The sequence below is a fragment of the Helianthus annuus genome, chromosome 17 (genome assembly GCF_002127325.2).
Source record: "Helianthus annuus cultivar XRQ/B chromosome 17, HanXRQr2.0-SUNRISE, whole genome shotgun sequence".
Taxonomy (NCBI): Eukaryota; Viridiplantae; Streptophyta; class Magnoliopsida; order Asterales; family Asteraceae; genus Helianthus; species Helianthus annuus.
In genome coordinates, this window is record NC_035449.2 from 59,255,910 (window position 1) to 59,283,038 (window position 27,129).

General features: G+C 36.9%; 3 protein-coding genes across 7 annotated transcripts; 1 reads left to right on the top strand and 2 right to left on the bottom strand.

Annotated features, from left to right (window-relative positions):
- Positions 1-6,966: 6,966 nt before the first annotated feature.
- Positions 6,967-10,882, bottom strand: LOC110922834 (probable metal-nicotianamine transporter YSL6). The gene is made up of 7 exons (XM_022167034.2): positions 10,282-10,882; positions 9,842-10,014; positions 9,624-9,721; positions 9,365-9,502; positions 9,085-9,274; positions 8,857-8,989; positions 6,967-8,083 (listed from the first exon to the last, which is right to left on the bottom strand). The coding sequence occupies exons 1-7, from the start codon at positions 10,634-10,636 to the stop codon at positions 7,149-7,151; spliced, it is 2,022 nt and encodes a 673-aa protein (XP_022022726.1). The 5' UTR covers positions 10,637-10,882; the 3' UTR covers positions 6,967-7,148.
- A 4,664-nt stretch (positions 10,883-15,546) lies between these two features.
- Positions 15,547-24,495, bottom strand: LOC110921312 (ABC transporter I family member 11, chloroplastic). 5 transcript variants are annotated; one of them, XR_004887128.1, is made up of 13 exons: positions 24,316-24,495; positions 24,187-24,235; positions 23,353-23,432; positions 23,190-23,241; positions 22,935-23,068; positions 22,705-22,819; positions 22,408-22,494; positions 20,921-20,969; positions 20,547-20,631; positions 20,067-20,193; positions 18,339-18,384; positions 16,563-16,776; positions 15,547-15,999 (listed from the first exon to the last, which is right to left on the bottom strand). XR_004887128.1 is itself a non-coding variant. In XM_022165608.2 (11 exons), the coding sequence occupies exons 1-10, from the start codon at positions 24,402-24,404 to the stop codon at positions 20,115-20,117; spliced, it is 819 nt and encodes a 272-aa protein (XP_022021300.1). In that variant the 5' UTR covers positions 24,405-24,495; the 3' UTR covers positions 15,547-15,999; positions 20,067-20,114. The 5 variants fall into 5 exon arrangements, 2 of the variants coding, with proteins under 2 accessions (XP_022021300.1, XP_035843004.1); XR_002582347.2 differs by lacking the exon at positions 16,563-16,776 and having other exon boundaries at positions 24,316-24,494; XR_004887129.1 differs by lacking the exons at positions 15,547-15,999; positions 16,563-16,776 and adding an exon at positions 17,756-18,251.
- LOC110924296 (protein LAZY 1-like) lies at positions 17,164-19,714 on the top strand. The gene is made up of 5 exons (XM_022168321.2): positions 17,164-17,169; positions 17,260-17,323; positions 17,472-18,061; positions 18,348-18,579; positions 19,695-19,714. The coding sequence occupies exons 1-5, from the start codon at positions 17,164-17,166 to the stop codon at positions 19,712-19,714; spliced, it is 912 nt and encodes a 303-aa protein (XP_022024013.1).
- Positions 24,496-27,129: the final 2,634 nt, after the last annotated feature.

Here is a 27,129-nt window from a genome sequence, read left to right on the forward strand (position 1 = left end):
TTACCGATGTGACAAATTTGGACACTTTGTTTCAAGATGTCCAGATCGATTCAAAAATAATGAGGCGAACATGGCACAAGCTGAGGAACGAAATAATGAGGTTGATGGAACATTTTTTATGATGAAGACCGATCAAGAAACTATATTTTTAAACGAAGAGAAGGTTTTGCTAAAGAAATTTGAAGCCGATTCTAGCGAAAAAGATGTTTGGTACCTTGATAACGGAGCCAGCAACCACATGACGGGTAACCGGAGTTATTTTGCAGAGCTAAACGAGCGAATAACTGGAAGCGTGAAGTTTGGTGACGGTTCGCGTGTGACGATTAAAGAAAAAGGGTCGATTTTATTTGAAGGTAAAACCGGTGAACAAAAGCTTTTAACCGATATTTATTATATCCCGGATTTGCAGAGTAACGTGATGAGTTTGGGTCAAGCAACCGAATTTGGATGCGAAATTCGAATGAAAGATAATTTTCTAACGATGTTTGATAGTGGTGGAAAATTAGTAATGCGAGTGGCTCGTTCGAAAAATCGTTTGTACAAGGTGAAATTGAAAGTGGGCAGTCCCGTTTGTCATAGGGCGAAAATCAGTGAAGAATCGTGGTTATGGCATGCGAGACTCGGGCATGCTAGTTTCAAGACCTTGGAGAAAATCAACGGGATGGTTTTAGGAGTTCCAAAGATTCGTCATGAGAATAAGGTGTGCGAAGCGTGTATAGTTGGAAAACAAACGCGAAAACCGTTCCCAAAGAAGGCGATTTTTCGAGCATCACGAACACTTGAATTAGTCCATGGTGATTTATGTGGACCAATTTCCCCATCGACCATGAATGGTAATCGCTATATTTTAGTTTTGATTGATGATTTCTCACGATATATGTGGTCGTACTTGTTAAAGGAGAAAAGTGGAGCATTCGAAACAATAAAATATTTTAAGGAGATGGCGGAGAAAAAGACGGGTAATTTGCTCAAAACCTTACGGACCGATAGAGGTGGAGAGTTTACTTCCCGGGCGTTTAATCGTTTTTGTGATGAAGAGGGTGTTACGAGACACTTGACAACCCCTTATACACCACAACAAAACGGCGTGGTCGAGCGTCGAAACCGTACACTTATGGAGATGGTTCGAAGTATTATGAAAGCAATGAAGGTTCCGAACTATTTATGGGGTGAAGCGGTCAGACATGCGACTTATTTAATTAACCGGTCTCCTACGCGTGCATTGGTGGGAGCCACTCCATATGAAAAATACAAAGGTAAACAACCTAATTTAGAACATGTTAAAATTTTTGGTTGTATTGCTTTTGCAAAAGTCGAAACAGATATTCAAAAGCTTGATGATCGGTCCGATATTTTGGTGCATCTTGGAAGCGAACCCGGGTCCAAAGGGTACCGTTTATATGATCCGAGAACTCGACAAATTGTGGTAAATAGAGACGTGGAATTTGACGAAACAAGGGGGTGGAAGTGGAATAAAAGTGCTGAAAATCATACCGGAAGTGAATCTGAACCGGGTTATTTTACCGTTTACTGGGGTAGTGTGATTAATACTGGCTTTGGGTCGATAAATTCAAGCCCAATGATGTCAGAGCAGCCCAGAATCAACTCAGAGCAACCCAGAAACTACCCAGAACAACTCAGAAACTGCCCAGAGCAGCCCAGAAGATGAATTTCAGGTCAGGCGTTCCACTCGTCAGTCTATTTTACCTATAAAATATAGTGACTACGAATTAAATACATGCGAATTGCTTTTAATTAATGACGAACCGGCTAATTTTAGCGAAGCAAAATTAAAGGGGGAATGGGTTAAAGCAATGCGAGAAGAAATTAATTCGATTGAACGAAACCGTACATGGAAACTTGTGGATTTACCAAAAGGCGTTAAACCAATCGGTTTAAAGTGGGTTTTCAAAATAAAAAAGAATGCGGATGGAACAATTAATAAATACAAAGCGAGACTTGTAGCAAAAGGGTACGTGCAGAGACAGGGTATTGATTTTGATGAAGTTTTTGCACCGGTTGCGCGAATCGAGACGATCCGGTTTCTTATTTCTCTTGCAGCCGTGGAGGGTTGGGAAATACACCATTTAGATGTGAAAACGGCATTTTTAAATGGTGATTTGGAGGAAGATGTTTATGTACTTCAACCGGAAGGATTCGTTAAACTGAAAGAAAGTCACAAAGTTTACAAGCTTTTCAAGGCGTTGTACGGGTTAAGACAAGCACCTCGGGCTTGGAATATTAAGCTAGATTCAATGTTGAAGGCATTAAAATTCCATCGGTGTACTAAAGAACAAGCCGTGTATCGAAAGATTGTGGGTAATTCTTTATTAATCTTAGCCGTCTATGTTGATGACCTATTCGTTACAGGTTCAAGTTTGTCTATTATTAATGAGTTCAAGAAAGAAATGGCGAAACGCTTCGATATGTCTGATCTTGGAAAATTAACTTATTATTTGGGTATCGAAGTTTCACAAGGCGCGAATAGAATTAAAATCAAACAGGAAGCATATGCCTGGAAGATTTTAAAAGAAGCGAGGATGCACGAGTGCAATTCGGCTCTTGTTCCAATGGACCCGAATTTAAAGTTATCAAAAGCTGAAGACGAAGCTGAAGTTGAAGCAACAAGTTATCGAAAAATAGTTGGGTGTTTGCGTTATTTACTCCAGACATGTCCGTATCTCGCTTATTCAGTTGGCATGGTTAGTCGGTACATGCAAACTCCAAGACAGAGTCATGCGGTAGCTATTAAACAAATACTCCGATATTTGAAGGGAACCGCGAGCTACGGGATTACTTATCCGAGAAAAGCTGAAGGTGTGTTATGCGGCTATAGTGATAGCAGTCACAACATTTATGATGATGATGGTCGGAGTACAATGGGACATGTGTTTTATTATGGTTCTGCACCAATTACTTGGTGTTCGCAGAAACAGAGTACAGTGGCATTATCATCATGTGAAGCTGAATACATGGCAGCTAGTTCAGCAGCTTGTCAGGCTATTTGGTTACGAGAATTGATAAGTGAAATTACTGGAAGACAACCGCAGAAAGTGATGTTAAAAGTGGATAATACTTCAGCAATTGCGTTAGTAAAAAATCCGGTGTTCCATAATCGAAGCAAGCATATAAAATCCCGATTTCACTTTATTCGGGAGTGTGTTGAAAACAACGAAGTGGTCGTTGAGCATGTATCTGGCAGCGAGCAAAGAGCGGATATACTGACGAAGGCATTGGCGAAAATCAAGTTCAAGAGATGCGGGATCTACTTGGCGTTGAAGACCTCCCATATACGACTCAGCAATTCAGGGGGTGAATGTTGGGAATTCCTAGTCTAATCCGTGGCTTACATGCGTGAAGGATAGCTAGGAGGATTGCTTGGAGTGCAAGACAAGTAATAAACAATATTAATTGATTAGTGGATTGTTATCTAAGTATCCTATACATGTTGGGTTAGGATGTGTATTAGATAAATATCATGTAATTAATTAATAGGAGTCCTAGTTATAGTCTAACGCGTTTAGGTTAGCTATATATACCCATCTAATTGGCAGGGATTGTAATTTTCAAGGTTTTGAGTTAAGTTTCCTTGATAATAAACATTGGGTGTTAGCCAATTACTCTTCTAAACTTCCAATTAATAACTAATCTGGTACCAATTCCCTTTACTAACAATCCGACATTACTTTACATAACAATTGAAATGTTTATATTTAATATATACAACTTTCTATATTATTATTATATTACATATACACATATACAAAACCCAACTTACGGGTTGCGAAACCCCCAAAACTGAGTCAGCGCGATTGCGTCGTTTCTTTTTATGAAACCATCGATCACCCAAAATTACGGGTTGCGTCGCAAGGAACGCAACCCTTCACCAAATGCTCGACGCATATAAATACCGTATGAACAATTCGTCATGTGATTGTTGATTCTAGGACTATGTTTCAACTAACCTAAATCATAAATTCATCATCGTCATTCGTCATCAAACACCCTGCGATCTTCTACAATTCTTCGTTATGCAAAGTGGCATATAATCTAAATCAGTATGTTTCTACAATTTCGTTCCAGAAGTTGCATAACGGGCATACAATATAAATCAGTATTTTTCTACAATTTCGTTCCTGAAGGTGACGTTCATCATATTCGTGAACTGGCCTTTTGTTTAACGATGCTCTCTATGGTTTCAAGTTTGAAATTGGCCTTCAAAATTTGCACCGTCATCAACCATTAAATTTGCTACTTGTTATATTTGTTTTGTCAAATCCTGGCTTCAACCACCGGTGATATGATCCGGATTCTTTTGGAAGCCATTTTTTTGTGATCTTTGTTGTTTTTAGAGATAGAGATGTGGTTGTAGAAAGCAAGAGTTTTAGAGAAGATAACATGAGAGGAGAGAGAATGTTCATCATCAATAATTGAGTGTGGGTTTTTTTTATTATTTTTTTACTATCATCTTTATCTTTATGATGTTGCAGATATAATTTTTGATAATATTATATTAGTTTTATATTTATTTATTTTTATGACTTTTTATAGCAATAACCGGTTTTAACCTTTAAAACGAGAAACCAAAACCAATTCCATAACCAGAACCGGTTATTAACAATACGCGGTTTGTGCACCTCTAATTGTCATTGAGACCTGGGCTCAATTGTTGAATTCGAAATCATTAATAACAACTTTAATGTTATGGGCCTTGTATTGATCTTTCATAGTTGTTTCCTGTTGGGCCACCACAATCCCCTACACCCTTGTTATTAGCATTTGGGCTAGCAAACAAGGTCACCTTTGATGGACTATACACCTGAAGCCCAAAATGTGATTGTTTTTAGTAGGGGTATGCATGGATCGGTTTGGTTCGGTTTTTACTATTAACCATAACTATAACCGCTAGTTCAGTTATGGAGTTTTGGTAACCATAACCATAACCAAACGTCGGTTTCGGTTAATCGGTTATGAAGTCGGTTATGGTTCGGTTTTGGTTAATTTCGATTAAGTAACCAAGCAAGGTTTGAAATAAATAGGGTTGTGTATGATTGGAACTTAGCTTGAGCTTATTTTATAAGATAACAGAGACTAAACTTTTTTATTAAACTACCGATTTAGGGTTCTTTTTAATAAGTTAATTCTCAAACAAAAACAATTATGGCCATAACACCTTAGTTCTTTATCAAAATAAATGGCATCTACATCAAGATCATTTTGTGACTAACATATTTTTATCTTAGTAAAAACCCTCTATATGGTTTTGTAAAACACAAATCCATTACGTAAAGTTAACATCACAAGTTCGGTTCGGTTATATCGGTTAACCAAAGCTTCATAACCATAACCATAACCATAACCGATTGAGCGGTTATACAAAGTTTCATAACCATAACCATTGGTTATATTGGTTATCGGTTATTAGTGGTTCGGTTTTGTCGGTTATGGTTCGGTTATCGGTTATGATGGTTAATTTGCTCACCCTTAGTTTTTGGTCAATAGAATTTCTACGCAGCCATCATTATCTAATCCACCATCATTATTATATATATCAAATACTAACATACATTTGCGCCAGTGTATTATTGCTTTTTTCAAGTTTAGCCACAACAATTTAGAAAGTTCTTAAATGTACGCCAGTTTATTAATTATTGTTTTTTTTTTTTCAGTTTAGCCACAACAATTTAGAAAGTTCTTAAATGTGCAAGTTTTGCACACGTGTCTAGGATTCATCTCTTCCATTAGGTGTGTTCTTTAGGACACTTAGGTGTCTTTTAAATGTTAAATATTTTTTTTCCTATACCATTTTTTTAATTTGGTCAATAGAATTTCTACGCAGCCATCATTATCTAATCCGCCATCGTTATTATATATATCAAATACTAACATACATTTGCGCCAGTGTATTATTGCTTTTTTCAAGTTTAGCCACAACAATTTAGAAAGTTCTTAAATGTATGCCAGTTTATTAATTATTGCTTTTTTTCAGTTTAGCCACAACAATTTAGAAAGTTTTTAAATGTGCAAGTTTTGCACACGTGTCTAGGATTCATCTCCTCCATTAGGTGTGTTCTTTAGGACAGTTAGGTGTCTTTTAAATGTTAAATATTTTTTTCCTATACCATTTTTTTAATAATTATTTTTTCCTTTTTATAACATGTATTAATTTATCAATTAATTTGATACTTCTTTAATAAATTACGTTTATAACTTTTTTTCTAAAAACTTAAGTACATATTTTATTTTCCGTTGACATTCCGTTATAAGTTTTGTTAAAAATGAAGTTGTACTCAAAATAAAGTATTTATTTTGTATCATAAAACGGTGCGATGATAAACTAAACCGTTCTAATGGTTTGTCTTTTTAAACATGTTTTACATTCAAATCACGTACGTTTTACATTATCATTTGCTCGGTTTCGCCGCAACGCGCGACTTTATTAAAACTAGTTAATACAAAATACGACTCAAAGCTTGATTAATCGATCACTCCTGTTTTTTGGTTTAAGTTCATGAAACTTTCCGTGACCAAAAAATCTACTGCATACTTTCATTGTAGCTATGTGTGAAGGGACAGATTTGCATTGTATTATTATATGTTTATCCTAACTATTTAACCAATATAAGGGGCTGTTTGTTTACCTCTTAATGAGGCTCTTAATGATTCAGACCTCTTACTGGTTCAGCACTTAATGGTTCTAGACTGTTTGTTTCACGAGCAGATGTCTGAATGGTTCAGACATTTGCCTCTGAATGGTTAAGATTTATACAAAGTCTGAATGGTTAAGACCTCTAATCTGAATTGGTCAGACATTTGCCTCTGAACGGTTAAGTATTATACAGCCTCTTAATGGTTCAGACCTCTTACTGGTTCAACACTTAATGGTTCAGATCTCTTACTGGTTCAGCACTTAACCATTCAGATGTTGCCAAACAGCCCCTAAATTGAAAAAAAAAAAAATCATTATGCACCAATCAAACATTATTATTTCGTGATCGTAGTTATGGCCAAGATGAAACAACATTTGAAGAAATGGGAATTAGTCTCAAGAACCAATTACAGAACCATTACTGAAAGTCAGATTATATTTACAGATCTCAACTGCCATTTTTTCAGTTACAAACACATGAATTACCTTACCTTCCTGCTCACGAACTGACCGATGGCCCAAAGTACATACAGATCGGCGGATCAACTCGTAAAATCGACAGAATCGCAGACGGTATCGTCCATATCCCATCCCCGCAAATCAAACCCGAAGCAACTGCCCCTGCATAATCCTCTGCATCCTTCTTGTTAATACGCTCCCACACGAACAATATCACCGTCCCAACGAACATATCGATCGCAAAGTAAGCTCCGATGTAAAACGGCACCGCCATTGCCATTGGTATCGGAACAAACTGAGCCACTTTTGCAGGAGCAAAGTCCCTAACCAGGTTTAAAACCAGTGCAGCCGCAAAGAACCCGCAGCATAAAGCAAGGCAATGTTGTGGGAGCTCAGAAAAACCTTCAACGCCGAGAATCGCCATTTCTCGGTATATGATTGCGTACGGTGCCTTGTACGGACTATCAGGTGTTCCGATTTCGAACGCTGTCCAAAACATCCAAAACGTGAGTGGTGCGATAACGCAGCCCATTGCGGTTCCAACTAACTGGCTTACAAACATTGATTTGGCGGATGATAAGGTTAGGTAACCGGTTTTGAAGTCTTGCATTAGGTCGGCGGCTGTTGCGACGATCGACATCATGACTCCGCATGCGGCTAATCCGGCTAACACGCCTCCGTTGGTTCCGACTAATGATGCGATGATGAATAGGCCGATTTTTCCGTAGGTTGAAGCGAGACTCCAGTCGGTTAGACCGCATCCGTAGGAGTTGCAGAACGCGAGTGCGGGGGCGATTATGTAAGAGCAGAGAACTAGGTACCATTTTAGCGGTGGGAAAATGAGCGGCATTGTAGCCATGGATATCGCTACCAGAACCACGTATCCGGAGGCTGCAAACCACGTTGGGATGTTGTCTTTTAAGAACACGGTATCTCGTTTTTGTTGCTCCGCGTGTAATTCGGACGTCTCGGAATCTGAAAAGTTTGAGGTTAATAGATCATAGGATAACACGAATAGCTACATATAAAGAAGAGTAAAATGCCATTTTCGTCCCTGAGGTTTGGCCAGTTTCGCGACTTTCGTCCTAAGGTTTGTTTTTCCGCATATAGATCCAAAAGGTTTGAAATCTTGCCATTTTCATCCGGAGCGTTAACTCCATCCATTTTTCTCCGTTAAGTCAGGGGTATTTCTGTCTTTTTTGTTAACTTAAAGGGCAATTTGGTCATTTTCAGGAGTATTCCGTCTTTTTACATAAAGTGTAAAAGGCCGAATTGCCCTTTAAGTTAACAAAAAGATGGAACAGAGAAAAACGGATGGAGTTAACGAGCCGGATGAAAATGGCAAGATTTCAAACCTTTTGGATCTATATGCGGAAAAACAAACATTTGGACGAAAGTCGCAAAACTAGTCAAACCTCAAGAATGAAAATGGCATTTCACTCTATAAAGAATGACCGTTAACGAGCTTGGTTTGAAACATGTGCATCAGGAGCGCATGATGCGCAATGCGCATGATGTGGTGATGAGATAGCATCAACTGCAGCTATGCGATGCGGTTTAATGCATGATACAGTCTGATGCGACACATTATGCAGTTGACCAATATTTGAACAGATTAGACCATCAATTAAACACATTTGACTAGAGATTACGAGAATATGTTATGTTTTAGTGTTTAGAAGTTAACTTTTTAAAATATTATATTTATAAACAACTTTTTAAAACCAAGTTAACGAGTATCGACTCACCTAGAATCTCTTTGGTTACAGGGAGATTTTGTTGTTTGGTGCTATTGTTCCAAATGGCCTTAACAGAGATGGTGACAATTTTAATCAGATTATAAAGACCGTCACCGAGAATAAGGGCAATGGCTACAAAAACCTGCAAAAGCAAAAAACGATTGTTTGACGAGATTATCATAATAGAAAGGTGACAATTTTGTTCCTGTAACAAAAAATAAAGAAACACATGTATACCTTGTATCCATAGAGACCTTTGAAGTCATTACTGCCGAGATCAGCGGGATACCAATCGCCTGCGCGTGTAGTAATGTAGGGCCAAAGAAAGCCCCATGATATAATAGCTCCGAAAAGAACCGAGCAGTTGACTATGTGAGGACAAATAAGACCACATCCCACATAGGTTGGACTGAAGTCAAAGTAAAATCTGCAGGTGTTTGGGGATAAGGACGAGGTTAGTTTAAGGTTACTGATAGTTGAGAATTTTTATAATACTTGAAAGCAGACACGGACTTACGTGTTCTTGTATAGCATCAACCCAAAACTCGGAAAATTGTCGAAACCACATGCATCGCCAACACCGCTGAAGAACCACTTAAAGCAACTCCACACAAAACTTATGCTTAAATACTTTCCAAGAGAGCTTACTTGTTTCCTGTCGGATAGTGTTATACAAAGTTCATGGTGTAAATATTGACATTATTATGGCATAGAAATATCGTATACAAAGGACCGGACCGTTTTGAATGCGTAGAAAATATAATAATTTTCATTACCTTGCAAGCTCTGCACCAGTGGTAGTGTGAAAACTATTTATCAGCATCGCAGTAGCGGTTCCACTAGGGTATGTAAGCTTATACTCCATTACCATGACCTGAAACACAAGCACCATAAGCAAAACGGCAAATTTTCTTCCAAACCGATTAAATAACATAAAACAATTTAGATATGCAATAAGTTACAATTAGTGAAAATGAAAGCAAAAACGTGTTACCTTGCGAAGCGGAACAAGACTGAAAAGGCCAAGAAAACTGACAACAAAAATAAAACCCATCATCCACAACAACCCCGGGTTCTTAACATCTTCAGCCCGATTACCGGGGTAATCCGGGCCGATCAAATTATAAGTTCTTTCATCCATTGAAAGCAAATATGACCCAAATCCACCTGCACACATTCACAAACACAACCAAAAAAGAAACCATATGAAAGTTTCGCATTACAATTTGACTAATTACTAAAACGATCAACGGTGACACTAAAATCACCAACAATTCTGATATCCAACAAATACTCTAACTTGACTATGATTGTACTCCCTACAAACAAACCCCTTGTAACAATTTATTTATGACATATTTCAATCAAGCACAATAAACAACATAAATGAAGCTGCAATAAAATTTAGAAAAAAAAAAAAAAAAAAAAGATTACCACTAAAAGCAAGGCCATAACAAGCAACAACACAAGTCTGAATAACAGTGTTTTCTTGTCGAGTAAAAGGCTTAACAAAAAACCCCAACTTGTTAACAAAAGTAGTCCAAGATTTCACAAAAAAGAACCCCAGCAACCCAGCTGCAACGTTTAATGATGGGATGATCCCAACCGTCAGATTGAGTTTGTGTGTGATGATGCAAAAAAGGGTCCCCAATAAAGCACTGACGATTAACCCACGTAACGTGATCTGATCTTTCCATCCGGGTATTGTTTCTACTTCTGATTCGAGGGTTGTGTTGTTGAGTAAGGGTTCTGATATCTCCACTGATGATCTGGGGGACTCCGTTCCCATTGTTGCAAGTGAAGGTGGTGTTTGGTTATTTGGGAAGAAAGGTATTGACAAAAGCTTGATTGCTTGCCGTAGTAAAATTGAATCTTGATCTGCTAGCCTGTTGTTGTTTCTAAGCAAAAATATTATAAAAATCAAACTTACGTCTAATTTTGGTCATACAATGAGTAAACTGCAATATGGATTTATGTGGTTAGTTAGTTGGAAAAGCTTTATGAACTTCTAATTTCAAAATTTTGGTCCATGAGCCCATGGTTTTTTTTTTTTTTTTGTTTTCATTCTATATGCGTTTCTGAGCCTAACAGTCATAGAACATCGATTCCCAATGTTATGTCTAAGGGCATAATGGTCATTTCACTCAAACTTCACACCCTAATACCTTAACAGTGGCGGAACTAGCCCATTAAACCAGGGGTATCCCGAATTTTTTTTTTTTACCGTGCAATCAACAATATTAAAAAAACGATAATAAATAAATTATTAAAAAAGACAATAAATAAAGTAAAATAAATGCCTAATAAATTTGTCCTTTTTTTCATAGCTTGAAATCGTTTAAGCACATCGTCATTTTTTTACTTTAAAAAACAAATACCTAAGCAAGGGCAGAACTACCGGAACCAGTGTTATCTCAACAACAAACAACAGGGTTGTGGATTCTTTTATTGAACCGGTGTTATTGGCAGCGGCAGAACAGGAGACCAGTGCGTAAAGGATGACCAGCGACGTTTGGTTTTCTTCTAGAACCTAAGCGACGATAAGAAAGAATGGCGCCATGCGTAACTTTGTGTTTTTTTTGGGCTTATCTAATCAATTGAGTCATTTTTTCAATCGGGCTCCTTTATTTTATAAGTTTGGATTGCTTAGGGGTATCCTTGTATTATTTAGGGGTATCTTTTGTATAAAACCCAAAAATATATATAAAAAATACACTATGCATACGGAATTCAGCCGTAGCCCGTGCTACGACTCACATGCCTTTAGTTCCGCCCCTGTACCTTAATGCATCCTCCATTTTCGTCCCAATCCATTGATTACATCCAAGGGATGTTTGACTATATTGTGTGATTCTTAACGAATTTAAATTTAGGTGTAACACTTCATATTCTTGTACTTTTCATATTTAGAAAGTTGTATACGCATTTCTATTTTTTAGCAACTTGTAATCGTATTTTGTTCCAAATCTTGTAATCCGAGACTTCAATCATAATGGATATTCATATTTATATCAATTATACTTGTGTTATATGCAATCAATCGTTAAATACACGTTTACATACGAAACCGAGACTTGTTATACATTCAAACTATCAATCATACATGCACGATACGTAGCACATGCATACATACACTTCCTATACTTGAAACCCCCCAAAAATATAAACTTTTAGCATAAAATAACAAATACATACAAGTTCAGGAGCCAAATATGTCAAAAACCAAACTCCAACTGTCAAATGGACACACTGCGTCGCGCGTTCCACCCATCCTCCTCCTCCGCCGCGCGACGCGAGGGGGTTTAATCCGCAACTAGTTGTTTTTTGGCTACGGGTTGGTCACCTTTTCCACCTCTCTTCTTCCCCAATCACCTAATTTCTCCATTAAAACTCTAACCCTAATCAACCACTATATAACCAAGTCTCCCACGCCTTTATTTCACTTTTCCCACACTATAATCGCACTCAAAATACTCTCAAACTACTGAAATTACAAGTCTTGGGCAGATTATACTCAAGTTCAAAAGTAAGCTTCCAACTCACTTTTCCTTTCTCTTCTTCTTAAATTCTTGCTTCCACCCACTTGGAACAACTCTAGGAGTGTATCGACAAGTTTACCTTGGTAAACTAGGTTGGGACATCACCATTTTGAAGTCCAAAGTGAGGTTTCATTTCTGTTTTTGTTAAACTTTAACTTGTTTTGAACTTTTTATCATCTTTCTTGAATGAACATGAACTCAACCTTGTTCCCAACTAACTTGCATGTTGATCGACTTGAGTTGGGGTCTCATTTCAGAAAGTTGGAGGTGTAAACACCTCCAATCTAATCAACCTAAACCACTAAGTAAACTTTCTAGTAACAAAGTGTCCAAACTACATAAAGTCTCCAAACATTTGCCATGATTCGAATGCACTAGTCTAGTTTGAGCTCACTTGGTTCCTTGGTGGATTAGAGATGTTATTTTAAGTTCTATTCATGACCAACCGAAATCATCAACTAATTTGATGATTTTGTGCTTTGGTGAATCATATAATGAGGTTTAATAGATGGAAATCATCCTACCTCCTTGCTTGACATACTTGATAATACTTGACTGTAAGACTTAATATATATAAATATCTATACTATAATCCTATTAACTGAACTCTATACACTAACCAATTCATGGATCGAGGTTAAGAGTTATGGTTACAATATCTTAGATCAAAACTTCTCATGTTTGGACTTCCAATAGGAGAACTTATGTCTATGAAAAACACATAATCATGGTGTCCAAATTTAGGTGTTTTGTCAAGATAACTTTTATGTACTTTCATACTAAGACAAGCATCTCACATCCATATTCCAATTCCAAAATCCGTAGGATAACTCGACGAGTTCCCCAAAACTCTCAACGCACCAACTCACGTACGTGGAAATTACTTCGCAAACCGTGAGTATACTCAAATCCCCCTTTTTCACTTTAATCACTTTTGGGGGTGTAACATGACTTAATCATATACGCTTATGCACACAATCAAACTTATGAATTTACTCAATCCATCAAACATGTTATTTGTTATGCTTAGGTTATTCATGCTAGATACTCAATCATTCATACATGCAAACTATTTGTCATTAACTTTGCGCAAACCTACCTTAACATGTATAGCACTATAGGAGTAGCACATCGCCCTTAGGAAGTGTCATCGTTAAGTATTCAATCGTATAACGGTCTTGTTCATTGCGATGACAAGATTACGCTCGTGAAAACTTTGGTTTGACATTTTGCGATGACAAGATTACACTCGTGAAAAACTTTGGTTTGACATTTAGGTTGTGCATGCTAGTATGTAATTTAACTTGGTATACATTATGCCATGTTGGATTTGAGACAATCTTTTATACGTATGCTATGTAATCAAACTTGTATACTCGCCAACTTTTATTGATTTTATTTTAATATATGTTGCAGGAAATTAGTGATGATATTCGAAGGAATCTACTTAGGGTGGATTAGAAACGAACCTATTATTTTGTGCTTGTATTTCCTTGTTTAAATTATGTTATGGACAAGTTGTTATTGCTAATCAGCAATCAAATAAGACTTGGAAGAAAAGACAAATTACGTCAATTATTTGGGCTTTGACGGGCTGTCTCGCCATTTCTGCATATCCGTGATTGAATAGGACAACTTTAAATGGAATTGGGCTGTGATGTAGTTTTGCAACGAAAGACATGTACTAAGGGCCTACCTAAATAATTAGTTTCTTTTTTTGAATTAACAACGTAAACAACAATGACATGAAGACATGTAAATGCATAATCCATTGCAGAAAATGGAAATAAAGTAATCCATTATGTAACATTACCATAATTAGATATTTAGCCATCACATCGTAATAACAGAAAACCAGTTATCACATGCACCTCAAACACATCTAGGAGACATGGTCGTACTCATGATGTACTCGCGATGCACGTTCATGGAGGTGGCTAGAGATGAAGAGATTAACTCGAGTTTAGGAGTTTATAAGTTAAATGATATTAAATCAATTAGTATATAATTGTCTACTATCCTATACGTGTTACGTTAGGATGTGTGTTAGATAATTATTATATAATTAATTAATAATGAATCCTAGTTATAATATAACATGATAGGTTAGCTGTATATATACCAATTAGATTGGTAGGGATTTATGATCAAGTTTTTGACTAGTTTTCTTGATCTAATAATATTATAGGAATTAAGCATAATTTTACGTTTGAGTATCGATTGGGACTTGAAGACATATGTTTTCATTATGGCTAACTATCATTATTATATCGTGAAATTTGCTAGTTAAGATCCTATCAAGTTTGCCTAGGATTGTTACAAAGGTAAAATCATAAGATCGGTTGTAGGATTGTAAGATCGCTTGATGATCCGATCTTGCAAGTGACCGTTTTTACATTTTAGGGGGTATGGTCACTTGCCCTTCCTACCCTAACACCCTCCAAACCCGTCACACCACATAACTTAGCCCATCCGTTACCCTAAATTACCCTCTTTGGTGGCATTACTACTACCCTAAACCATGGCCCCACCTTTTTACACTACCATCTCTCCCCTACACACTACTCTCTCTCCCTCTCTCTCCTACCCTCGCCTTTTCACTTGCGGCAACCACCCAACACAAACCCTACCCGCCAGACCGGCAGCGGTGTAGGGGTACCCGATGTCCATGGTCTAAGGTGCAGTTTGTTTTTTAAGAGGTAGAATGTCCGCGGTTTGCAGACCACATCTGCAAACATATGTAGTTGTGGGTGGTGGACGTGGATGGTGGGTGGTGGTGGTGGTGATTAACCCTCTGCAGATCTTAGAAGATCTTAAAAGTGGTCGGACCAAGTCTGCAACAAGAAGAGTTCGCGCAGACCTTTTTTGATGAAACGTCTTTGGAAAAACAAAGAGTCCTTATATTACAATGTTTGCGTGTGGTCTGCGCGGCGCAGACAAAAGAGCCCGCGCAGATCTTTTTTAGAAAAACAACCACCTAAGTGGCCCGCCCCCCTTGGCCCTTATAGGTTCTCACTTTGGCCACAAATCTTTGGTCATTTGGCGCAATTTGTCCCTCCGCAGACCACATAACTTGCCAGTTAAACCTTTATAATGAATCTATTAACACTTGTCATTGCTCTGGGTTTTCTGGTTGAAAGAATCATGCACTTTATCTCCAGAAAAGAATACACATGATAATTTGACCACAAACCAACTGTACTACCTGCTACAATCACTGCTTTAGTTGCCAGATATTTACCTTTATCAATGACCACTGCCACCTCATCACACTAACCAACCTTGCTTTATGGACTAATCACAAAAGTGATCAATCATACAATCTGTAGGCCAATTACCCAGATATTAAGTCTAATCACCAATAATATAGATCTCCGTTCACACTTTGTTTGATCAGGAAAACATAGTCTGGCTGCTGTGCATTCAGTATGAACTTTCCTTAAACTATGTGATGTTTCAGTTTTCATGGGACTTTAGCAACATTCTTCAATTGTTTTGTTCAAAGGATAGCCTATTCTGGTATATATCTACTAATGGCATATTCAGCAAGTTCACATTCTTGGGCCGTGACAGTAGAGAGACAATTGTTTGTAAAGATAGAGACTGTTCATCACTGCAGAAACGATGAAGTTAATGTTAATCAAGGGACTTGATTTAAGTCTCATCTTGCATAAATAAATGCAATAACTATATACAAAATATAGTCATCCCATATCGAAACTGAAAGAGGATGGGACTATAGTATCATCTTTTATTATGGAGTATAGTACACGGATAGTCATTGTGGTTTACCAAAATTTTGGATTTGGTCCCTGTGGTTTGCACTTTGTAACACATTTAGTCCCCAACCAACAAATCTAAAGGTTTCAGCAGGTCCAAGTTAGGTACTAAATGTGTTACAGGGGCCATCCATGTACTTTGGGAAAAGTTGGGGACTAAAGACGTTACAAAGTGCAAACCATCGGGACCATCTGTGCACTTTTGGAAAACTAGGGACCAAATCCAAAATTTTGGTAAACCACAGGGACCATCCGTGTACTTTACTCTTTATTATGTTACCAAAATTAATTTCTATCTAAAACACAGATTCTGTCTACTATACGTCTATACTTAAAAAAAAACTGAATTGGAAGTGTTCCTTCTTCCTTGTGACCCAGGTTCGACTCCCACTCTCACCATTATTTTCTGCGGCAACCAGGTGAAGGGCGAATACGGGTGGCGCCGGTTCGTCTTGGATGGGAGGCGAGGTTTTACCGATTATTCCACCGGCGTGCCTTCGGGCGGGTGGAGGTCGGGTTTCCGCACATCTGGGAGAGCCACGGGGTTGGCGGAGGACGAGTAGTCGACCTTGGTCACAGCGCCCGGTGTCACAGTGGTTGGCACGTCGTTCCTTGCCGTTCAAAAAAAAAAAAGTCATCGTGGTTATCATCTTTAGATAAGCTCATCTAGAAACAAAAAGATGTTAGTGACTCCATGCTAACCTTACAGTAACCATATAACAAAAAGGAAACGCCATCTCATCAAAATGCTTAAACGCTCGTGAGCACGCCATTATATATGTCTAATCATGTTGTCTTGCTTTGTAGGAACTTTCTTCCTCATAAGAACCCACATGAATTCCTACCATATGATTTTTGTGTGTTTCTCTATGTTTTTCCCCTGCATCTCAAATATTCTAGAAGCAAGTTGTTTACTTTTTACACATGATCACTATAAATAGTCCTAAACTAGTGTTTTTAATACAAGCTACCATTTACAACTTAATACAAAGTTCAAGATGAGGGTGAGTAACTCTATATCCAACTTTAGAGTAAACATGGCGACGATGATGATGTCATCATAACCTCGTTCTCTTTTCTTATGTTATTTTCAGGCACTTGGATGGATGCAGAAAAGATTCCGGAAAAACAATGAACAAAGCCCAAATGTTTCCACAGGTATGTTACTATTAAATACCTCTTCTTAGATAGCCTCTTAACGTTATTTAAATTTTTCCGGCATTGACCAAGTTTCTAAGAAATTTAAAGAAATACGAACACAACGTATTGATGGGAATATTACAATCTGTTTAAATTTTTATTTCAGGGAAATCCTGTTCTTGTTTCTCAGCACTATGGGAGCTTAACGAGCAACAATATTATTCTGAAGCAAACAATAATTCGGCACAATTCAGGAAGCCTGTTGCACTTGAAGCACGTGGAGTGGAAATAACAAACAACGAAGATATTATTGAAACGGAACCCGATATTTTTCATGGCCTTCTTGCAATTGGGACTCTTGGTTCTGTTATAATTACCAAAGAACCCATAACACCAAAACCAGCAACAGATGAGGAAGATACCCATGCAGGTGAGCAGTTTCTGAAAGAACTAGAAGAAGATACTAAAGAGAACAAAAATATGGTCGTCTATCCACTGAAAGAGTATATTGAAATTCCCGCTGTCAAAGAAGATGAAAAGGAACAGAAGGCTGTGCCTGAACACACTTTTAAGAAAAATGGTGCATCCTACAAGAGAGCGGGAATACTAGACAAAGGGGTAAAAAGAGAAACTCGAGCGTTTCATTTTATGAAGAACATGCTGAAAAAGCTCGACTTTGCATCAAGGTGCAGCACAACTTCTGCTTTTCGTAGTAATGATATTATTTGTGATTCAACTGAGAAGACACCCACCAAGGTACCTCATCTAGTGAGCTTAAATTGCTAATTTATAACTTAGACCCATTTACTTATGAATGGGTTGATTTGAGTTGCATTTGACTTGAAACGGATCAATTTTTTTTAAAGAAAGGAAAAGAACCTAGCTAAAAGGGGGACGGGTCAAACAGGTTGATAGATGAACAATGTCTCTTGTTAAAGCATACAACCTACAACTCAACATTTTAAATAAGTCTAAGCATATTAATTTCGCTTAAGTTCCATGCATTTAGAATAGTAACATAATACTTTATTACCTTTTTTAGGTCTTCCGGAAGTCAAGAAAAATCCATCCAGAAACAGCTGAAATTCATATCAATATGTCACATAAGTATGAGGTCAAGAAGATGTGTTATGATGAGACTTATGACAAAGAAGCGGCATCAGATGATGAAGATGACATGTATTATCAAGACGCGATGTTTAAGAAAGAAACAATTAGCAGCAACATCCAGCCAACTGGAAGAAAAGCACATTGGATTAAAACTGACGCAGATTGTAAGTACACATGCATTATAAGTAGAGGTGGCAAATTTGACCCATTTACTTACGAATGGGTCAATTTGGGTTGTGTTTTAACTTTCATCTCAGACTGTCTAAATAAAAAAATAGCTAAAATGGAATGGGTCGGAAGCTGCCCTAGCCCCTAAGTCTATTGTTTAATGCATACAACCTCCTAGTAAAATGCCATTTTCGTCCTTGAGGTTTGGCTACTTTTGTGACTTTCGTCCAAAGGTTTGTTTTTCCGCATCTGGATCCAAAAGGTTTGTAATCTTGTCATTTTCATCCAGCTCGTTAACTCTAGGGATGAGCATTTAGTACTGGATACCAGTACCGGTACCGAATTTCCCGTACCGAATTTTTCGGTACCGGTACCCACTTTTTGGCATTTTCGGTATCGGTACCGGTACCTAGTTTTGACGAATTTTGGTACCGATACTGGTACCCAATTTTGACGAATTTCAGTACCTGTATTTTCGGTACCGGTACAGCTTTGGTACGGTACCGGTACCACGCTCATCCCTAGTTAATTCCATCCATTTTCTCCGTTAAGTCAAGGGTATTTTCGCCTTTTTAGACATTTTTTGTGATGATTAAAGGGTTTGGGTGGGGAGAAAGCCAACCGAGTTGGATCTTTATTTCTTATAGCGTTTTTTATTTTAAGAAACAAATGTCTAAAAAGACAGAAATGCCTCTCATTTAACGGCGAAAAATGGATGGAGTTAACAAATCGGATGAAAATGGCAAAATTTCAAACCTTTCGGATCCAGATGCGAAAAAACAAACCTTTGGACGAAAGTCGCAAAAGTGGCCAAACCTCAAGGACGAAATGGCATTTCACTTATTATTTTGTTCAAAAGTTTGGATTAGTTTTATAATTAATAAACAAAAACTTGTATGAACAAGAAAGTGCTAGTGCAGCAGTGTGGCAACCCAACCTGACCCATTTTGACCTTTTTTAGATTTGTTTCAACACGAACATGTTACAAAACCACCTGACCTGACCATCTTGCCACCTCTTATAAACTGTTATGAACTGTAGGTAGTAGCAGCTGCATTTATACTTATAGGTTACTCATCCGTTTTTTCTATTTTCTACTATTTACATATAGATTTTGTGCTGGAGTTTTAGAGGCTGAAAAAATGGGCTGTTAACTTCTTCTCTAGTTATCTCATCCCTGCAAGAAAGGAGTGTGGTTGTGTGCTGGATTGGTAGTATCAAGTACTGTAGAGCTTGTTATGAGTTATATATTGTGAAAATGACAATAAATGACAAATAAGTGTGAATAAGCAATATATGTATAACGCATTTTCCATAATTATTAAATACCAAAGTTTGTGACTGTCTTTATATATAGATAAATTAAACTGGAAATATTCTTAATACTAAGGCAATTTCTTACTTTCAAGTTTCAAGTACAGAAGAAGATTATGAACATATGACCATGTGTATGTTGAAATCATTACTTAAGCATTAGCAGTACCTCTAGAAGACGTGAAAGTCATATGTCAAGAGTAATAAAATCAGAAGATTATGCCGGTAAGGGCTTTTCCGACAGTAGTCCACCCACATCCATCCTCCATGATTTGTCAACCAGAGGTGTTAACTCTCTGCAATTATGAAAAACAAAATGTATGTTTAACATAAATAAACAAAATTAATAACTGAATTATTACATTTAATAGCAGATCCCGTGAGCAAGGGCAGTACAGAGATTTTGCAACATAATAATAATGGCATGCAGCATGGTTATTTACTTATAGACTAAAAGCTTCCGGAGAAAAATCATGGGAAAATGATTATAGCCAAATTATTTAATAAAAAACCTGAGAAATTTTTTTACAACAGATGTTTTAAAAAATCGTTCCACCGATTCAACGAGTTAATAACAGCACGCTCCATCAGCATCAAGATGAAAAAAAATGACTAGAACGTGTTGAAGAATAATGAGAAAACTACTTACTTAAGGTCATGGCTTACAACAAGTATAGTCAATTCCTTCTTTAAATTCTTGAGCAGCTTAACAACATCCGCACGTGCTTTCCAATCTAAATTATGAATGTATAGTACTTCTCATTAGTTTTTCTAGTACTCATATAGTGCAAAACTAGGTAACGTTTCCCGAGGCAAACAAAGCCAATACCTGCATCTACAATACTTTATGGACATATCTAGTTATCAGTCTTATCAGTGATTGTTTGATTTTATTAACAATGGTGTATTTGATCACAGTTACTCTTTAACAACTAACTAAAATAATATATCTTTATATGCTCTCTATAAGGATTAGAATCTTAAGTATAAAAAAAATTAGGAAAGATGAGATAATTTCCATACCGAGACCAGCTAGAGGCTCATCAAGTACCAGTAATTCTGGACTTTGAACCTGAGTGAGGTCGACATACAAAAGTGGTCAAATTCAATATATTATAAGTACATGACAGATAGCATGGCTGCATAGGTGGTAAAGTGGATGTTCAGGCGATTTGGGTAACGGGTAAAAACAAATAATTATTATACTAATTTTTAGAATACAAAGAGCTACATAGGATGGTTTAAACATATAAAACTATCTTGCTAGATAATAATCTAATATTATCATAAACATTTTTGTCTATTGTTACTATGTTGTAAATAAACTTATAAGATTATACATTTAAGCGACATAGAAGGTTTAAGCATTTAAAACACTTTGGTCCTCTTTAAGGTGTTTTACTCATTTCCTTTAATCTTTTTTTATCTTTTTAGCTTTGTCTGACACTTTACCTTAGGGGTGTGCATGGGTCGGTTTTGGCTAAAAACCATAACGATGTCGGTTAGCGGATAATCATAACCATAACCGATCGGTTATGGCGGTTTCACTTACTTGGTTTTGAAGGTTATAGCGGGTCGGTTATGGGTCGGTCAATCATAAATTTACGTCTAGCTATAAATAACTCAAAAATTTTCTTGACCATGGAATAACTTCTTATTACATCTTTGTATATATTAATGTATTAGGGGTTAGGTTAACGTACAATATCCCTTATCGTACAATTACAATATGTAAGCGCTCATCTCAGCCGTCAGATCTTCATCCCACACTGAAATCGCATGTTTTTTTTAACAATTTCGCATGTTGGTTTTTTAACATGCGAATTCATCAAAATTACCACATGCGAAATTGTTACAAAAAACCAACATGTGATTTCATCAAAATTATCACATGCGAAATTGTTACAAAAACCAACATGCGATTTCATCAAAATTATCACATGCGATTTCATCCATGCTATTTTATAACGTGCGATTTCACATCGCGTACGTAGCGTACGTTAAGAGACATTGTACAGTACACTTTCTCAATGTATTAGATAGTATAAAAAATACATATAATGTATAATATTAATACCGGTTGTTACCGAATATTCAAACAAAATGAACATGATATAAACAATAAATTCAAACAAACATTCAACCAAATTGACATGATATAATCCATAAAATATGGCAATCGTTTAACCAAAAACATCAAATATTGAAAAATGGTGAAAAGTCCAAAAATCGAAAAAGATTTTACTACATGTTGGTTCGGTTCAGTTATGGTGGGTATGAAAACATTGGTAACCATAATCGACCCGCTACTTTCGGTTTTCAAAAGAACAATTAACCGACTCACCAGTTTTAATTTGGTTTGGTTTTATTGGTTAATTCGGTTTTTTGCACACCCCTACTTTACCTGTTGGAGACAAAGCGCAACCCTGAGTGAGCCATTTTATTGGTACCTTGATCAAAATTACCACCTATAATAAGTAGGTTAAAACTCCAAAGGGTGAGTAAATTACCAGCTGAACAGCAAGAGCAAGACGACGTTTGTAGCCACCACTTAGGGAGTTTGGATTTTTATCCAATGGAATCCCATTTAGACCAACCTAACAGTTTAAGATGCATAAGCAAAATGAGTCGATGCTTACAAAATATTAATAGTTTTCATTTTTGCTACAAGGTTCCTACACTTTGTTGAAGGTAAAGAATGGGGTAAAACCGTAAAATACCAAAGTTACAGCTTTTCGTATCAACGACTTAAATATAATAAACACAAACACAAAGAAAGTTAAGTAAAAAACTGAGAGGTAAAATACCGAAGTGATAGCTCTTTCAAGTCGTCGAGCAATAAGTTCTTTAACTTTAAGGTCACTTTTCTGTCTAGGCAGCCCAAATGTAATTTCATCAAAAACATTATCTGCCACAAAGTACCTATATCAAAGTTGTTGAATCACCAACAAGTTTAAAGTAAATATTTATATAATCTCGAAACATTGGGAAAACCAATTAAAAAATCCAGATACAATTTAGGAAAAATAGCCAATACCGTTCAGGAAACTGAAAAACGATACCAACTCTCTCTGAAGATAATGGCACAGGTGGCTGGGTTGGGCTGCCATCATCACTGTATCTTTGAACATAAATAGAGCCTGACGTTGGTTTAGTTAGCCCTGCTATAAGCTATTTGTAGGAATTAAAAGAAAATGCAAATGGGACATATGATCAGGTATAGAAGGTGACAGAAAATAGTTCATAGAAAAAGGAAGGCAATCGGTTTTAGAATACAGAGTCGGAAACTAACCTGCAAAAGGGTAGTCTTCCCGCTTCCACTTCGTCCAAAAATTAAACCAAAACTGTAACAAGCAGAGATAATTAATGCATAGCTATAAGTCCATAGCAGACATAGAAAGCCAAAAGAAATAGTGTTTGAATAGAAGTGTTGAGCAAAAAGAATAAACCGGTACCTTTTCTCTGGAAGAGTAAAACTAACATCATTTAAAAGGTTTATCTGAGTCCCTGGAGGTCTGTATTTAATATCCCTAGCCTATAGGAAACACAATTGTGAAGTTTCAGAAACAAATTTATAACAGAAAGGTACACTTGAAAAACAATATCATGCACATAATTGTTATCTAGAAATAAAATCACTATTCACTAATACAAATTAAATAGCAAAATAGGTTACATTGCCGGTCCTTTGTTCAATACAGCAACATGACAGTCATATTAAAGCCAAGTTACTAGCTAATGTCATCTTACTATCATTAACCTACCGAACTAACAGTATGCTTGTTCACTTAGAACTATAACTCAACCATCAAAAATATAACTCACATATAACAGCCAAATGCTAAAATAAAGTGTTACATGATTATAAACTACTTCTGCAAACTTTGTAGTAACCTAGAGCATACTGGCCTGTACATTAGCATATAAGAACTTAATTTCCACAAAATTCAATTTATTTCAGGCTTCAACTACCAATACTTTTTCATGAAAGAACAACGCAATAACCTAAAACATAAAAATTAATTGTTCTATAACCTAGATATTGTGCAATATCTCATCATCAATTGAGTATCGCATAACGTAACAACTAATCGATGAGTAGAAGCAATCATTTAATGGACATATACAGCAAATATGAAATCGTAACCTAGATATTGTGCAATATCTCATCATCAATTGAGTATCGCATAACATAACAACTAATCGATGAGTAGAAGCAATCGTTTAATTGACAAATACAGCAAATATGAAATCGAACAGTTTGAATTTGGCAATAAGACTCGACTTACTTCGAAATAGGAGTGGCCGCATGAAATCTCGAATGCTCGGTTCTTCTTACTGAGAAAATAGTTAAGTTTAATTAGTGTGAGTGATTGAAATTTTATCAGGAATCAACGTATATGAAGAAAATGTATTGCCTGTATGAATTAGGTGGATTAGGTTTCGGCAGTTTGACGAATAGTCTCCGGTTCACGACGGAATACGGAGGAATCGGGAAGCTCGTCATTTTTGGTGTCGCTGAGGATTATGCGGTCCGACTGGGACAAAACTTGATGAATTGTTGGTCCCGTCCAGTTTGAAACAAGTGAGAGCTACCAGAGTAGGGATGAGCTCGGTACCGGTACCGAAAGAATCGATATCGAAAATCCTCAAAAATGGGTACCGGTGCCGGTACCGAATATACCCGGTTCGGTACCAGTACCGGTTCGGTACCGGTACGATACCGGTATTTGAGGGTAAAAACCGGTAAATACCGGTATCAAACCGGTACCGGTCCGGGTACCGAAAATGTTAAAAGTCGGTACCGAATCGGTACCGAAAAGGTACCCGGTTCGGTAAATTCGGTACCGGTACCGGTTCGGTACCGGTACCGGGTCCATTTTGCTCATCCCTATACCAGAGTACCAGAGAACGGCCCGTCCAGTTTGAAACAAGTGAGAGCTACCAGAGTACCAGATAACGGTTCAGGAACCGGTTGACGGGTAGTTCGTTTAATCGATTAGCTTAACGAATGAACACCAACAAAAAATTTCATCCGGTTAGCTTATCGAATGAACACGAACAAATGTCTCATTTGTTCAGCTACGTGAACATTTAATTATATTAATAAAATAATAAATAATAAACAGTTTATCTAAACATCTTGAAACCCTATTTTTTCTAAGTTCGCTAAAATGTAGACATTAAAGACATTTTTCGGGATAATTATATGTTAGTTAATTAAACTGTGAATAATTATGTCTAAGTAAATCTGGATAAATTAAGTCAAAGTTAGTTAAACTTGATTCATCGTTTGGTGATTGTATTAGACTTCTAGTGTTTTGATTTATCATTTGATTATTGTATTTAACTACTTATGTCGAATGTTTAGGTTGATAATGTTTTTCTTTCAAGTTAAATGTTCATTTACGTTCATTTTTATTCAAGACCAGTGTTCACGAATTGTTCGTGAACAACTTAATTTTCTTAACGAACGTACACGAACAGAAACTTATGTTCGGAATGTGGTCGTGAACAATTCACAAAAATGTTAATTTCCTTAACGAACGAACACAAACATGGTCGTATTCGTGTTCGTTCGGTTCGATTACAACCCTACATATAGGCTATAGCCCATAAGGCTAGTGGATGTGGAGCCCATCCCTTGGGGATGAGCCTCCATGTAGGCAACCATATCATCAGGTGTCGATGATGACTCGACCAAGGGTATGGAGGATGAGCCCCTTTATACATATAAGATGTATGTATGTGTATGTGTATGTGTTGGATAAGAAAGAGAGAGGCACGTCTTCAACGACAATGGAGGGATGATGCTGACGAGATGGGGCTAGGGGGCGGTGTGGACGAGCCTAGCCGACCCACGGCGACCCCAGGCCGTCCCCCATACCGTTTAGCCTAAGGTTATGTTAGAATTTCACTTTTTTTTCCACCTTACTTTATAAGATTCAACTCATTAAAATATCACCACACAACTTTTGGTCACTTTTAAAACAACTAAATGAAATATAAAAACTAATCTAAATCTTCGACGTCACCGTCACCATTGCCATCATCGGCATCCTCGAGACGGTCTGACCAAGATGGTCTACCAAGTTTGTGCCAAGGTTTTGATTTATTGCATTTAACCGTACTTTCGCCTGATTAGCAACTTTCTCATCCGAGGTTAAAGTACACTCAGGTCGTTCAACGCTTTCTTCATAATGTTGACAAATCGCTCTCCTTGTCTTCCAATATTATATTATGGAGTATGATGCAAGTGTACATGATGTCCCATGATAGATCTCTTCCCACAATCATGACATCTGTACAATAATACCAGATCTTCTCCCCAACACTCCAAAGGCCCACTCAATATCCTTCTTAACCGATATTTTTTTTTTTTTGTGAAATATTTTCTTTTTTTTTGTTATTGGAATATGAAAATGTCTTCATTGAATTTGCTCATTTAAGATATAATAATCAAATTGGCAAGATATTCACTATGCTCGTGGTGAGTACAATTAGCATAGATGAGTCTGGTAACTCCACTAATCACATTGTCAAATATAGGGGACTACTCAATAACATTAATATCATTGTTTGCGATGGCCATTCCAAAGTATGCATGTCATATCCAAAGATTATATGACGCCACAACCTGTATTAAGGTCGGGCCATCATCACCACGATGATGTTTACCTCACCAAGCACGTAGACAGTTAGCCCATTGCCAATCTGTGCATTCAATGGGCATTCTGGAAAAGTCATGCACACTTTCATGAACCTCGTATATTTTTTGAATATCACTAAATGTTGGTTTTCTACTTTTCTCCAATATCTTTTGACATATACACCAAACACACCTTTAAAAAATTAATAATAATAACAATCACAATAACATTATTAACTTTACACAATAACAATAAAAACTGTTATAAATACAGATATATTCCCTTCTAATTCTCCTCCTAAGTTATTATGTTTTCAGTTACATATTGACTACCATCGGTGTATATATATATGTGGTTGATTAATGAAAGATAACACACTTCTCATATTTCTCTCATTTTCATATCACGTTATCAGCACGATGCTCTAACTCATTCTGCTTGTTGACGATTTCTCTTGTTTTGGTTGCTTCTACAACGGTGTTCTACTATCACTATTAGCAGCGGTGTTCTACTATCACTATTAGCTCTCACCTCTATTTTGGAATTCTACTTCCACCACATATTCATCAATCCAGGTAATAT